Below are 14,620 nucleotides of genomic sequence, written 5' to 3' on the forward strand. Positions count from 1 at the left end.
TTCTTTCCTCTGTTAAAAATGTATTATTATCTGGATTTAGCTTGCTCAAGTCCAGCCCAGGTATAACGATCATTTCAGCACAAGCTTTTTTTCTGACTGCATCCCTCCTTCCTACAGTAACTCATGTATAGTTTAATCTCTTGTTTGAAGGATTAAGTTTTTCTTAGGTTACGATTAAAATGCAGGTAGGCCTCGATTTACACTATATTCAGTGACAGTTCAAAATTACAATGGCATGAAAAGAGTGACTTATGCCCGTTTTTCATACTTATGACCATTGCAGCATCCTCATAGTCATATGCTCAAAATTCAGATGTTTGGCCGTTGACTCATATTTAGGATAGTTGCAGTGTCCTGCAGTATTGTGATCCTCTTTAAGAGCCAAGGTGGCGCAGTAGTTAGAGTGCAGTATTGCAGGCTGCCAGCAGTTTGGCAGATCGAATCTCAGTAAGATATAGGTTGACTTAGCCATCCGTCCCTCTGAGGTGGAAAAAAATGAAGACTTAGATTGTTGGGGGCAATAGGTTGATTTTATAAACCGCTTAGATAGGGCTGTAAAGCACTATGAAGCGGTACATAAATCTAAGTGCTATTGCTATTGCTATTTGCAATCTTCTGACTACCAAAGTCAATGGAGAAGCCAGATTCAGTTAACAACCATGTTACTAAATGAACAATTGTGGTGATTCACTTAACAGCTATGGCAAGAAAGGTCGTAGAATGGGACAATATTCTCTTTTTTTGGTAATATTTTTATTTTATTTTTTAAACTCCACATCCATACATATATCAATGTATATACCTTTAAAAAAGAATGATATCAATAACATACATAATTACATAATTCTATCTAATCTCTCGTATTTTGTTATCTGCACTTCTGTCATATTAATAAATTTGTCAGTCTATTCTTTTTCTTTCTCATTCCCTTCTCACTCTCTCCAATTCTTCCATCTACTTTCCTTCTCTCCTTCCTTCCCTCCTCTCTCCACCCCAACTCTTCCTTTTTCCAACTACTTCCCCCTTTCCCCTCTAAGTCTTTCTTTGAGTGATTTCAATTCCAATATATCTTATATTAAATAGACTGATAATATATTACTAAATAATTATATTTTTTGGACTCTCTTCTCTTTTTATAATATTTTAAAAAATGTTTATAATCCTTAACTTTTAATTATTGGTATACACTTTAAAAATGCTACCTCCTCATTCTAATTTTGTCATCTGGGTTACTTCATTTCTTTATCACTCCTAATCTTTTATTTTTGTGCTCAGTGTACTTCAGTTTGTAACTACTGTATTTTTCGGAGTATAAAATGCACTGGAATATAAGACGCACCTTAATTTTAGGGGAGGAAAACAAGAAAAAAAGAATTCTGCCTCTGCTTACCAGCACCAGGATTAGTGGAGTCCTCACTTCCACTCAGATTTTGATAACAAGGAGCACAGATCTTTTTATCTGTTCTAACAATAAAAATGAATTTTGCTGTCTAAGATTACAGAAATGTGAAGTGAATAATAAATTACAAGTAGTCATATATGATTGTATAATATTCAAAAAAAAACCCCTTAAAGCTGTCAAATTTGAAGACCCCAGACTTAGGGGTTAGGAGTGCAAGGGTCTTCAAACCTGGCAAGTTTAAGGCTTGTGGCCTTCAATTCCCATTTCTGAGTTAGCATGACTGGTGGAGGAATTCTGGGAGTTGAAGTCCAGAAGTTTTGAAGCTGTCAAGTTTTAAGTTTGTAAAAATTGTACATGGTTTTAAAAAGTATACATGGTTGTAAAAAGTATTCTGCTACACTGGTATTTTATTAAGCAATATAATATTACACCATTTGGTTCAGAATACTTTTTACCTTGTTTTCCTCCTCTAAAATCTAGGTGTGTTTTATACACCGGTGCATCTTATACACTGAAAAATGCGGTACAGTGTTCCCTCGATTTTCGCGGGTTCGAACTTCACGAATAGCCTATACCACGGTTTTTCAAAAAATATAAATTAAAAAATACTTTGCGGGTTTTTTTTTCTATACCATGGTTTTTCCCGCCCAATGACATCATCTATCATCGCCAAACTAATAATTTTTGCAAATAAATAACAAAAAAAACCAATTATTGTTAATAAATAATTATGTTTATAAATATCAGGATTACTAAGTGTCTTATTCAATGGTGAATACCAGTAATAATGGCGAGTAAATGGTTGTTAAGGGAATGGGAAATGGTAATTTAGGGGTTTAAAGTGTTAAGGGATGGCTTGTGATACTGTCCATAGCCAAAAATGGTGTATTTACTTCCGCATCTCTACTTCGCGGAAATTCGACTTTCGCGGGCGTTCTCAGAACACATCCCCCGTGAAAATCGAGCGAACTCTGTATATAGTTTCTTGATCAAATTCTCATCTACACCTATTAATATTTCACCTAATTCAGTCTTCTCCAGCATAATATTCTCTGCCTTACTATCTTTTACATACCTTGTCTGAATTTATAGTCTCATAAAATAGTCCATTATGATTCCTTGTTCCTTTAATTCTTGAATTGATTTCATCTTCCCTTCATCTGTCAAAATATCCTTATATAGTAGTATATTCTGCCAATTCACCCTGTTTGGATGAGTTAATGCTTCTATCATTGATATCCAACTGGGCATGGTCATATAATATTTCCCTTTTATTTTTCCCCATACTAAATATAATGAATCCCTAATATAGTATTTCTGGAAATAACTATGTATTTTATTTCTCCCATACTATATAAATGCATGCCAGCATATCTGCAAGTCGTGTCCTTGAAGTATCAAAATTATTTGATTTCTTAATAAAATCCATTCTCTCATCCATGTCAATACTGCTGCTTGGTAATAAATCTCCCAATTCGGAAGTCCAAATCCACCCAGTGATATCTGGAGATTTTTTCATTTATCTAAGTCTTTCTCTATTTGTTTATTTAATTTGATATAGTTGTCTTTCTTACATCTTGCTGATAGTTGGATCCCCAGATATCTTACTTTCTTGACAATTTGCACATTTAACTATCCACCTAGTTCTTGTTTTGTTTTGTTTCTGTCATGTTCTTAACTAAAAGTTTTGTTTTATCTTTATTAATTTTTATTTGAGACATTTCACCATATCGTTCTGTTGTAGTAATTTTGCAGGGAACAACTATCCCGTCCCAACACTGGCCCCACCCCCAGAATGGGACAAAATTCACTGAACAAGTGTCTCGCTTAGCAATAGAAATTTTGGGCTCAGTCGTTGTCCTAAGTGGGAGAGATCATCCAAGGGCATGGGGTGAGGTATCATCAGTATGCGGATGATACCCAGTTGTACATCTCCACCCCATGTCCAGTCAATGAAGCAGTGGATGTGATGTGCCAGTGCCTGGAGGCTGTTAGGGGCTGGATGGGTGTCAACAGACTCAAACTCAACCCTGATAAGACGGAGTGGCTGTGAGTTTTGCCTCCCAGGGACAATTCCATCTGTCCATCCATCACCCTGAGGGGGGGAACCATTGACCCCCTCAGAGAGGGTCTGCAACTTGGGCGTCTTCCTAGATCCACAGCTCACATTAGAGAAACATCTTTCAGCTGTGGCAAGGCGGGCGTTTGCCCAGGTTCGCCTGGTGCACCAGTTGCAGGAGTCACTGCTCACAGTCACTCATGCCCTCATCACCTTGAGGCTCGACTACTGTAATGCTCTCTACATGGGGCTACCCTTGAAAAATGTTCGGAAACTTCAGATCGTGCAGAATGCAGCTGCGAGAGCAATCATGGGCTTCCCTAGGTATGCCCATGTTACACCAACACTCCGCAGTCTGCATTGGTTGCTGATCAGTTTCCGGTCACAATTCAAAGTGTTGGTTATGACCTATAAAGCCCTTCATGGCATCGAACCAGAATATCTCCGGGACTGCCTTCTGCCGCACAAATCCCAGCAACCAGTTAGGTCCCACAGAGTGGGTCTTCTCCAGGTCTCGTCGACTAAACAATGTCATTTGGCGGGACCCAGGGGAAGAGCCTTCTCTGTGGCGGCCCTGACTCTCTGGAACCAGCTCTCCCCAGAGATCAGGACTGCCCCCACCCTCCTTGCCTTTCATAAGCTCCTTAAAATCCACCTCTGTCGTCAGGCATGGGGGAATTGAGATATCCCTTTCCCCACAGGCCTATACAATTTATGTATGGTATGTTTGTGTGTATGTTTGGTTTTTAATAAGGGTTTTTAGTTATTAAATATTAGATTTGTTATATGCTGTTTTATTATTGTTGTTAGCCGCCCCGAGTCTACGGAGAGGGGCAGCATACAAATCTAATAAATAATTAAGTCAAGGACTATGTGTAAAGAGCTGGACAAGAATTGGGGCAGTGGATAAAGCCATGATATTTATCTGTGCACAAACCTTTTTTTGTAGAAACTGGAGCCCTCTTCCCTCTTCCCAAATTATTTGGGGAATTGATCTGCTGGATATTGGGTAACAAGTCACTGTTTTCACATGCGTTAGTCATACTAAGGTAGCTGGGAGGAAGAAAAAGTGAAAGACCCATTTCAGGAAGTTGGGAAGCCATGAGTTATAAACCCATCACACAGCTGATAGCTGAATGCCTCATATGAGTCACCCACAAAAAGATTTCTGCAAGAATTGTGGAAGGGGAAAGATTGTTCCTAAAGTAGAAAAGTGCTATCCTATTAAATAAACAACATGCACAGTAAACTCATCTATTTTATAACTTTGAATTTTATAATTAGACTTGTTTTTTGTTCATCAGGGGAAAATTTTTTTAGTAAGTGCTATATGTGTCATAAGACTAAGTCCATTATTATTTCCTTGATAATGGTCTCTGTTTAACAGTAACAGATCATTTGACAAATTAGCTTTTGGTGGCAATATCGTCATCTCGAATTTAGTCATAAGACTTAATCCCATAATAACATGATGCAAGTGATAAAAATATATTCTGAAAGGTCCTTGTATACTGTATACCCTGTGTATACCCTGTATATACCCTGTATATTCTGAAAGGTCCTTGTATACCCTGTATACTGCACGAGTCAAAAAGAGGGCGGGGAAAATATTTACTGACCCCTCACATCCTGGACATAAACTGTTTCAACTCCTACCCTCAAAACGTTGCTACAGAGCACTGCACACCAAGACAACTAGACACAAGAACAGTTTTTTCCTGAACGCCATCACTCTACTAAACAAATAATTCCCTCAACACTGTCAGACTTTTTACTAAATCTGCACTTCTATTCTACTAGTTTTTCTCATAATTCCTATCATCCTTTTCCTCCCACTTAGGGCTGTATGACTGTAACCTGTTGCTTGTATCCTAAGATTGTTATTAATATTGATTGTTTCTTCATTGCTTATTTGACCCCTATGACAATCATTAAGTGTTGTACCACATGATTCTTGACAAATGTATCTTTTTCTTTTATGTATGCTGAGAGCATATGCACCAAGACAAATTCCTTGTGTGTCCAATCACACTTGGCCAATAAAAATTCTATTGTATTCTATTGTATTGTATTCTATTCTAAATGAATGAATATTGATCTGCTCCCTGTTAGTTATGAAGTTATGTACTTCAGTGTAACTTTAAAGGTAATTGAACTTCCTCAAACTAGGAGGCAAGGGTAAACAAGACAGTTGAAGATCATCTTTCAGGATTTCTGATGTGTTATCTGAAAGAAGAACTAAGACCTCTTTTGGAAAGTAAATGTGTTAAGTGTACATAATTTAGAAGCCCAAGAATGGCATTTTTCCACTTTGCAGAAAAATCCTGTATTGAGGGTTAGGGTGAAGCATATGGTTTTGGCAGTAAGTAAAAGTGCAGTTAATAGCAATAGCATTTAGACTTGTATACACTTCACAGTGTTTTACAACCCTCTCTAGGCTGTTTACAAAGTCAGCAACAATCTTTATACCGACCTCGGAATGATGGAAGGCTTGAGTCAACCTTGAGCCGGTAAGAATTGAACTGCTGGCAGTTGGTAGAGTTAACCTGCAATGCTGCATTCTAACCACCATGGCTCTTAAGGTCTGCAGTTACTCATGTCTTAAATAACTCTTACAATATCTGATCACATGGCCTACTGCAAACCAATGTGAACCATAATTATTAGAATGGGTTTTTTTTTAAAAAAAAAATCCCCTTACAGAGATGTCTACGGAGAGGGGCGGCATACAAATCCAATAAATTATTATTATTATTATTATTATTATTATTATTATTATTATTATTATTATTTGTCATCTCTTCTGACTCTGAAATTGAATCAATAGGTCATAGTTTATTAATCTCTGCTGCATTTAGCATGCAGAGAGTTTAGCTCTCCTTCTTACTCATTTTGCAGGCTAGTTGGAAATCAAAGTTACTTGCTTTCTATCTATTCAGTTTGTCATTGAAAACTTCAGGATTTTACTTGATTGTATTTGCTATTGAAAGAAAGTGACTCAATGTCACTTAATGTCTAAGGCAAGACTAAAATTCACAGTCTCGTATGGTTTCTACCCTGGTGCTTTTAACCATTGGCTCTTTTATGTTGGTTAAGGCCCTGAGATTCCAGACATACAAAGATAGACACACACACACACAGGCATCATGTACATACACATGTTTAGATGTCTGTTCATTTTTGTATTTATTAAAAAGATGTCTGTACATTTTTGCATGTATTTAAAATTTATAAGAAGCCAAACTCAAGCAACCTTCCCTTCTTTCTTTCATTAGTCTTACTATATTTCATTCCATTCTATTTTTACAATAAGAGTTATTAGAATATTAACATTAACCTTGTTCTGTAACTTGCTTCCTTTTGTGCCTTATATAAATTGTGTGTTGTTTTTTGGGAGGGAAGTATTTAGAAATAAAAGTAAGAAACACCACTGTTTATGGAGGGAGCTCCCAGCCATAGTTTCACCTCCTCTAATAATCCTATTTTTAAAAAGGACAACAGTAGGTCTGTATAGGAAGGGCCAGATGAGACAATCTTTACCTAACAATAGTGTGAATGCTACTAGAAAGTTTACAGGGTTTCCTAAAGAATAAATTCATTATTCTGAATGTTGTTAACTAAATCTGCATGGGATCTGCATGGGAGTTAACAGGCTCAAACTCAATCCCACCAAGACTGAGTGGCTGTGGGGATTGCCTCCCAAGGACTCTTGGGCGGGGGGATATTAACACCCTTGGAACAGGTCCACAACTTGGGGATCCTCCTAGACCCACAGCTGAGATTAGAACAACATCTCTCAGCTGTGGCTAGGGAGGGCCTTCTGCACAGGTTTGCCTGGTGTACCCAGGGCCGCCATTAGGAATTTTGGGGCCCCATAAAGCCTAAGTGTCTGCCCCCCCCGCCATTTTAAAACTACTTTATTTTGCGACATACCAATTATATTTTAAACTGCCTCCCCCCTATTTTTCAATTTGGCCGGGCCCCTGACGCCAGTAGCAGTAATACTGGCCTATCGGCGGCCCTGGGTGTACCAGTTGCAGCCCTATTTGGATCAGGATACTCTTCTCACAATCACTCAATGTAAGGTGTTGGTTATTACCTATAAAACCCTACATGGCTTCGGATCAGGACCGTCATCTGCTACGTAACTCCCAGTGACCAACTAGGACCCACAGAGTCGGCCTTCTCCAGGTTCCATTGGCCAAACAGTGCTGATTGGTGGGGCCACCTCAGAGGGCCTTTTCTGTGGCAGGTCTGGCTCTAGGGAACCAAATACCCCCAGAGACTCGTACTGCCCCCACCCTCCTGGCCTTCCCAAAGGCTGTGAAAATATGGCTCTGCCGGCAGAGGGCCGCCAAACAACTAGCCCAGACCAGGAGATGTTAATGTTTGTTGAATGAATGTTGTATTTTGGGATTCTTTTTAACTGTTTTATATTATTACTCTTTTATTATGCTGCTTATTATTGCTTATCTTGTACTGTATAGTACTATATTATTTATGACTGAATGTCGCCCAGAGTCCGCAAGGAGTTGGGCGGCTTAAAAGCTAAATAAATTAAATTAAATTAAATAGCTTATTTATAATATTTTTCCCTCCCAGGTGCTAAAAGAAGCTTCTCAGACTAATCTTCTTGCACGGGTGTGGTGGTACAGACCCTTCCAGTACTTTGAAAAGAATGTCCAAGGCATTGTACCACGTTCCTATCATTGGCCTTTTTCGTGGCAGGCTTTGCATCTGGGCCGGTCAGCAAAATACAGCAAACTGGTGAACGATACATAACAGATAACAATAAGGAGATAGCGAGAGAACTGCCTAAAAGTGCTCGGAACTCCCCTAGACGTGACGCCATAGCAATTGAACTGGTCCCTTTTAACCCTTATCTTGACTTTAATCTCTTACCTGGTAAGCACTGTGATAACTTTTTTTTTCCCCCAAAGGATCTGCGATGGACAACAATAAAGTTACAGTAACTTATCATGCACTGTATACATTTCTTGTTAATAGATTATGGATTTGCATTGCTCATCACCATGTTTCTTTGTATATGATGCAGCAACATAACAAAACAAATGCTTTTATATCATAAGTTCTGGTCTTTCCAGTCAAATCTGGGAATGAAGCATATTATTTTCTTGGGAAAACATAATTTTCATATCTCTTGCCCCAAAGATTGGGCTGTAAGCCATTTTCTAGCAATTGTCTATATGAAGGTTTCTAAATACCTGACTGGGATAAATATACAGGAATCTTTCTATCTGTTTCACTGAAGCTACAAATGATAGACACAGAAAGGTTTGGTAATCATTGATTTTGTAAATCTGCAGTGACAGTGTCAAACGGTGCAAAAAAAAAATTATTCTGTTGTAAAGTGATTTTCTAAGTATTTCCTAACTTTATTTTTCAAAAGATAATGCATTCAAATGAATTATAAAAAGGTTTTTACATGATAGAGAAAAGAGTTAAACTTTAAAAAAATGCTTCTTGGGAGAAAGATTTGTCTGTTCTTAGTGCCTTTCTTGTCTTGATAGTATGGTCAGTAGGCAGTCTTTACAAACTTTTGTTTAAAATAAAGTATTCCACAAAACTAAGATTATACGTATTGTACACATTATCAAATTTTATATCTAAATTAAACTGGAAATCTGTTTGCAATATTCAGATGACTGAATTGAGCGGGGGGGGGGGAGAAATCTAATATGATAATCATGTGTTCACATTTTGTGAGCAGGTTAGAATAAAATATACTATTTAAATTATTTTAATGTCTACTCCATACATGGATTTTTAACTATAGCAAGAAAACAGCCATGACTTCTTTATTATGAGTTTATTTTTCAAAGTATAAACAAATAAAAAATATAAACAAATAAAATACATTCAAATTATAAACAATGTCTGATCCCTAAATGAAAATATTGTTGAAAAACAGTTGATTTATTTAAAAATAGGTTTCTGCAGAAACTGCATGTAACTCTTAAAATTTTAAATCCTGCCATAACATATTTTGTTGGGGGGAAGTATTCTATCATATACTTGCCAATTTGCAGAACAAAAATACTGTTTTAAGAATGAAGAAGCATATATATATATATATATATATATATATATATATATATATATATATATATATGTTAAATGTTTATAGCTGGAATTTAAAATTAAGGGATTAAGCTATAAACATTTAACACATACAAAATATAGTTTGTCGGCTATAGATATATTACTGCCTTGCAGTGGCCCTGGGCTGGGCCTATAGGCAAAAAAAGAGGAGCTGTGACGTTCCTTGGAAATATACCAGGGTCATCCGACATAAGAAAAAAAAAAATATATATATATATATATATATATATATATATATATATATATTTTCATTCTGTATTTTACGTGAAGCAGAATTATCTTCTGTAGGGTTTTTGTGTGTTCAAAAAGGTGAAATTTGTATTGTAAAACAATAACGGTGAAGGAAAATAAAAGGCTTTTAAAGAAGCAGTGTCCTTAGTTTGTCAAATGCAACAAGCAAAAAAATAAATAAAGCAGAGCTCAGAAAAACACACATCTGATCCATATTATAATATATAATATGTATTATTATTGTCTACTTAACAATGGAAAAATGGAGAAGGAACCATAGAAGGAACATATCTGCATGTGTACATACTTGTGTCTTCAAGGCACTGTTAACTCTGGCAACTATATGGATAAGACCCTGCAATTTTCTTGGCAAGATTCTTCCTGTCTCTGAGAGAGAGAGAAAGCAGCTGGTGTTACATCCAAGATGGAACTAGAAATCCCAGTCTCCCAGTTTTTAACCCCTTGCCTTAACCACCACACCAAAGTGGCTCTCCTAGATGTTGCTTTACATTGTCAAATTTCGATGACAATATTTTAAGTGATAAAAAGCTTGTCCAACTATTGAGAGCTCTTCAAATCATTCTATAAATGGCGGATAATGGGTGTCCTTCTAGCTTTTTAATATCAATCTTCTTTGCAACCTCTAAAAGCCAACATGTTCTCTAGAACAAAATAATAGTATTTTATAAATAGCAAATTAAAAAAAAAAAATCTAGTCACATTCTGAGAAATAAAATCACCACCAGACAGGAGCAACTGTAAATAACATGGATCTAGGTAGATTGGGATTCTAGCTAAATGAGTTGTTAGCTATAAACAGGCATTTTTATAAGGGCAAAATGTGAATTAATGTTGCAGGAGTTTCTTTACCACAGGGACAAAGTCTTTGTTCAAATTGAATGCTGTACAATTTCCTTTCAAAATTGGATATTGGAAGGACATTACAGCTTGCTAGAGTTATGATTTCTCTGAATTTTGGAACAAGTATTTGGCTTAAATACCTATAGTTTAAAATGCTATAATTATTCAGTTCATAATTACGCCATTGAGAACGATTATACAACGTCTGCCCACCTTTTGCATATTGCCAAGTTGGAAAGCAGATTTTAATTATGTAGTTAAAAGTTATTCTAAGGTATCTATGGAGATTCTCAGTCACCCAAGTCATGGTTGTCCCAAAAGTGCTTTTTCAAGAGGCAATTGGACTTTCTTTGTTTTTCCTTGAAGATGTTTCGCTCCTCATCCAAGAAGCTTCTTTAGTTCGAACTGAACTGAACTGAAGAAGCTTCTTGGATGAGAAGCGAAATGTCTTCAAGGGAAAAAAGGGGGCTGTTCTGAGATCTTTCCCAATTTTAACTCTAAACTTACTTTGCACTTCTCTTAAAATACATCTAAAGGAATGAGAAAAAAATTATGAAAGCAAAAAATGTATGGAAGAGATAAATATACACAGGCAAATCTTATCAATAAAATTCATCTGTTGCATTTGTGATTCTTCCATTAGACCATGTTGTTTGTTACGTTAGCATACACACTTAGGGAACATATAGTAGATTTCATCCATGACAGTCTGTCCCTAACCCTGGTCCTTTATGCCTCTCAACAGTGCACTCATTATCATTATAACTGAATCCATTCACTTTTCTACTTGTCTTCTCCTTCTCCTTGCCCTCACTTTTCCCAACATTAAAGTCTTCCCCAGAGAGCTAGGCTTTTGCATAATGTGTCTGAAGCAGGGTACTTTGAGTCTGATCTCAGTGATGTCAAGAAGAGCTCTATGTACATCGGAATTCAGCCAAAAGTAATTGAAATAGTTTTACAATGTAGGCAAATATATAAGTAGCTGGTTCCCTCTAGCTACTGAACATAAAATGTGGTTTGAGTTTTGAAAGCAATTTAAGTAAGTTGATAATCTTAAAGAGAGCCAATATGGTGTATAGCGAAGGTGCTTGACTATGAGCATGGAGAACCGAGTTCTAATCTTCTCTTAGGTACAGAAGCCATCTAGATGGGTTAGTTTGTGCCAGGCATTTCCTCTCAGCCCTAACTAGATCAGGCTCTGCAAAAAGTTGGGAATATCGGCTACTTCCATTACAGGTAAGTCTGCATTACCTAAAGTAATTGGGATCAAAGTTTCTGTTGCTAAGTGATATGATCAGAATGTTTGACATCACACGATCATCCCTGAAAGTAGTTCCAACAGTGCCCAGTTACCATTGTTAAGTCAGGATTGCATAATTAATATGGACCTCATATGACCATGACTTCCTGCTAGCTTCTCCATTGACTTCCCTTGTTGGATGCTGCAGAGTTGCCTAAGACAGAGCAACGAATGATTGAAATGGACAAGTTATCTGGCCTATCCTTTGGACTGGATTGTGACCTCCTACTCTACTGTATTAAAGCAACCTTATTATGTGTCCCAAGGTTTGTGTGTGTTCATATGTACTTATATGCTTAAATCTTTTATTCTAAGTCTAGGCAATCTGGTATACTCCAGATGTTCTGGGTTTCACTTCCTATTAACCCTACTCAGCAGAGCTACTGATTATTTAGTACTACTACTATTTTTGGAAATAGAGTCAAAAATGTTAGAACAATGTTTCTCAATCAACAATTTTTCAGAGGAGTTGACTTCAACTCCAAGAAGTTATCATATATAATATATCAGTGACTGCATGATTTCTGTAGATGCCATATGTTACAAGAATAAATAAACGTCCGAGAATTCCCCAGCCAACATGCTAGCTGGGAAATTTCTGAGTGCTGAAGTTCACTGAACTAAAGTTTCTGAGAGGGAGAACCACTGATCTAGAGGATGTTATGTTGCTCAATTCTTCGCTACTGAGTGTTCAGTATTTTGTTATGGAAAACCTACTTTTTAAATATTGTATTTTATCACCAAAAATCATTTGCAAACAAGATTTGTATGAAAAAAAGAAGCAAGGGTTCAGACGCCATCTTGTCACCCACCTCAGAACTCCCATCCATAAGCCCAAATAATAATAAAAAGAAATAGCAATAATAATAATAATAATAATAATAATAATAATAATAATAATAATTTATTAGATTTGTATGCCACCCCTCTCCGAAGACTCAGGGTGGCTCACAACAATGATAAAAACAATATTATAGTAGCACAAATCTAATATTAAAAGAAATAACTAAAACCCTATCATATTAAAACCAAACAACACATACATACCAAACATGGCATTGGACCAGAATACCTCCGGAACCGCCTGCTACCGCACGAAGGTGGTGTCACAGAAAACAGGAGGTGAACCTATTCTCCAAAGCACCTCAGGATAGGACAAAAATTAACTGACAGAAGGTCTTCAAAGAGAGATCCAAGCTATGGAGACATTTCCTGATAGCTTGCCTTTAGATGTGAGTGCTTCATTACGAGTTTTTAAAGAAGAGATTTGACAGCTATTTGTTTGGAATTTCATAGGGTATCCTGCTTGAGCAGGGGGTTGGACTAGAAGACTAGGTTATTTATTAGAGTTGGAAGTCCAATCCCCTGCTTAAGCAGGAATCCCTACACCATTTCAGACAAATGGCAGTCCAACCTTCCTCTGAAAGTCTCAAGTATTGGAGTTCTCACAACTTCCACAGGCAAGCTGGTTGATAGCTCTCACCCTCAGAAAGTTCCTCCTTATTTCCAGGTTGAATCTCTTCTTGGTCAGCTTCCATCTGTTATTTCTTGTCTGGGCTTCTGGTGCAGCCTAAATGCCTCCTCTCTGTGGCAGCCCCTCAAAAATTGGAAGACTGCTATCATATCTCCCCTGGTCCTTCTCTTTGCCAGGTTGGCTATGCCCAGTTCCTGCAACCACTCTTCATATGTTTTAGTTTAGTTTTAGATCTCCAAGGCTGCTTCCAATTCTGTTATTCTATTACAACCATTTTGGATATCCGGTAAGAAAATTCCTGCTGCCGGCAGTAGAAAGACGTGTAAAAATTGTAGAATAGTTCCAAATACCACCCTGATTTGGAAAGGTACTTCAATATCCAAAGCAATATTGAACCTGAATGGCCAGTAGATGTCGCTGGTCTTCTATAGAATGTCAAATCTCAGCCAGCTATACTGTGGACCAAGATTCCAGATAATCAGCCTTTCAATCTCCAAACCCTTTGAACTCATTTTAAAATGTATTCATTTTTATTTAGGTTATGATGACTGTTTGTAGGTCTGTTCTGTCCCTCCCCGCTCCCTCCTGCCCTCTTTCCTTATAAGGGGAGCAGGCCAGGAGAAGAAATGGGAGGCAAAATTTCCCAGCATTAGCTCACTTGAGTTGAAAACACTATTTTTTACTCTTGTTTATTGCTGATCATTTCAGAGAAATGTAACTATTTTGTCCATGGAAGTGATAGGTCTATCTCAAAAGCTGGGACATTTGACTGTCTGATAACAGCCTATAGGATACATGTTCTTGCACAGGAACAGGAAGCTCAAAGATAAAACCCACTCACTCCCGACTCCATCTTGTCAGCTGCCCAGAATCACAAATGGTTCTGCTTCATCAATAAACCGTATTTCCAATGAGCCTCCTTGTTTCCAGAGTCTTTCTCTCAGTTTGGAATGGAATCAGATGGATATTTCTTTCCACATCTAAATACCTCCAGTTTTCTACAGAATACCATTGCAACACCATTCTTTTAGTCCCTGTGTAGGAACTGAATGAAAACTAGTCTTACTTGAACATCAGAAATTTAGAATTTAAAGTTTAGAAAGAAAAGGATGTTGTACCCATCCAAAGAGTTGAAATACTACTTTTACCACTCATGGAGCCATATACTTG

General features: G+C 37.2%; 1 protein-coding gene across 8 annotated transcripts in view; it reads left to right on the plus strand.

The window, feature by feature from the left end:
* SGMS1 (sphingomyelin synthase 1) overlaps window positions 1-9,353 on the plus strand; it is a 140,683-nt gene extending 131,330 nt beyond the window's left edge. For all 8 annotated transcript variants that reach the window (XM_070752254.1, XM_070752250.1, XM_070752253.1 and 5 more), the window contains one exon: window positions 8,064-9,353. In XM_070752254.1, the coding sequence (XP_070608355.1) occupies window positions 8,064-8,243 (180 nt within the window). In that variant the 3' untranslated portion in view covers window positions 8,244-9,353. The remainder of the gene's footprint in view (window positions 1-8,063) is intronic.
* Window positions 9,354-14,620: the final 5,267 nt, after the last annotated feature.

The sequence above is a fragment of the Erythrolamprus reginae genome, chromosome 5, assembly GCF_031021105.1.
Source record: "Erythrolamprus reginae isolate rEryReg1 chromosome 5, rEryReg1.hap1, whole genome shotgun sequence".
NCBI lineage: Eukaryota > Metazoa > Chordata > Lepidosauria > Squamata > Dipsadidae > Erythrolamprus > Erythrolamprus reginae.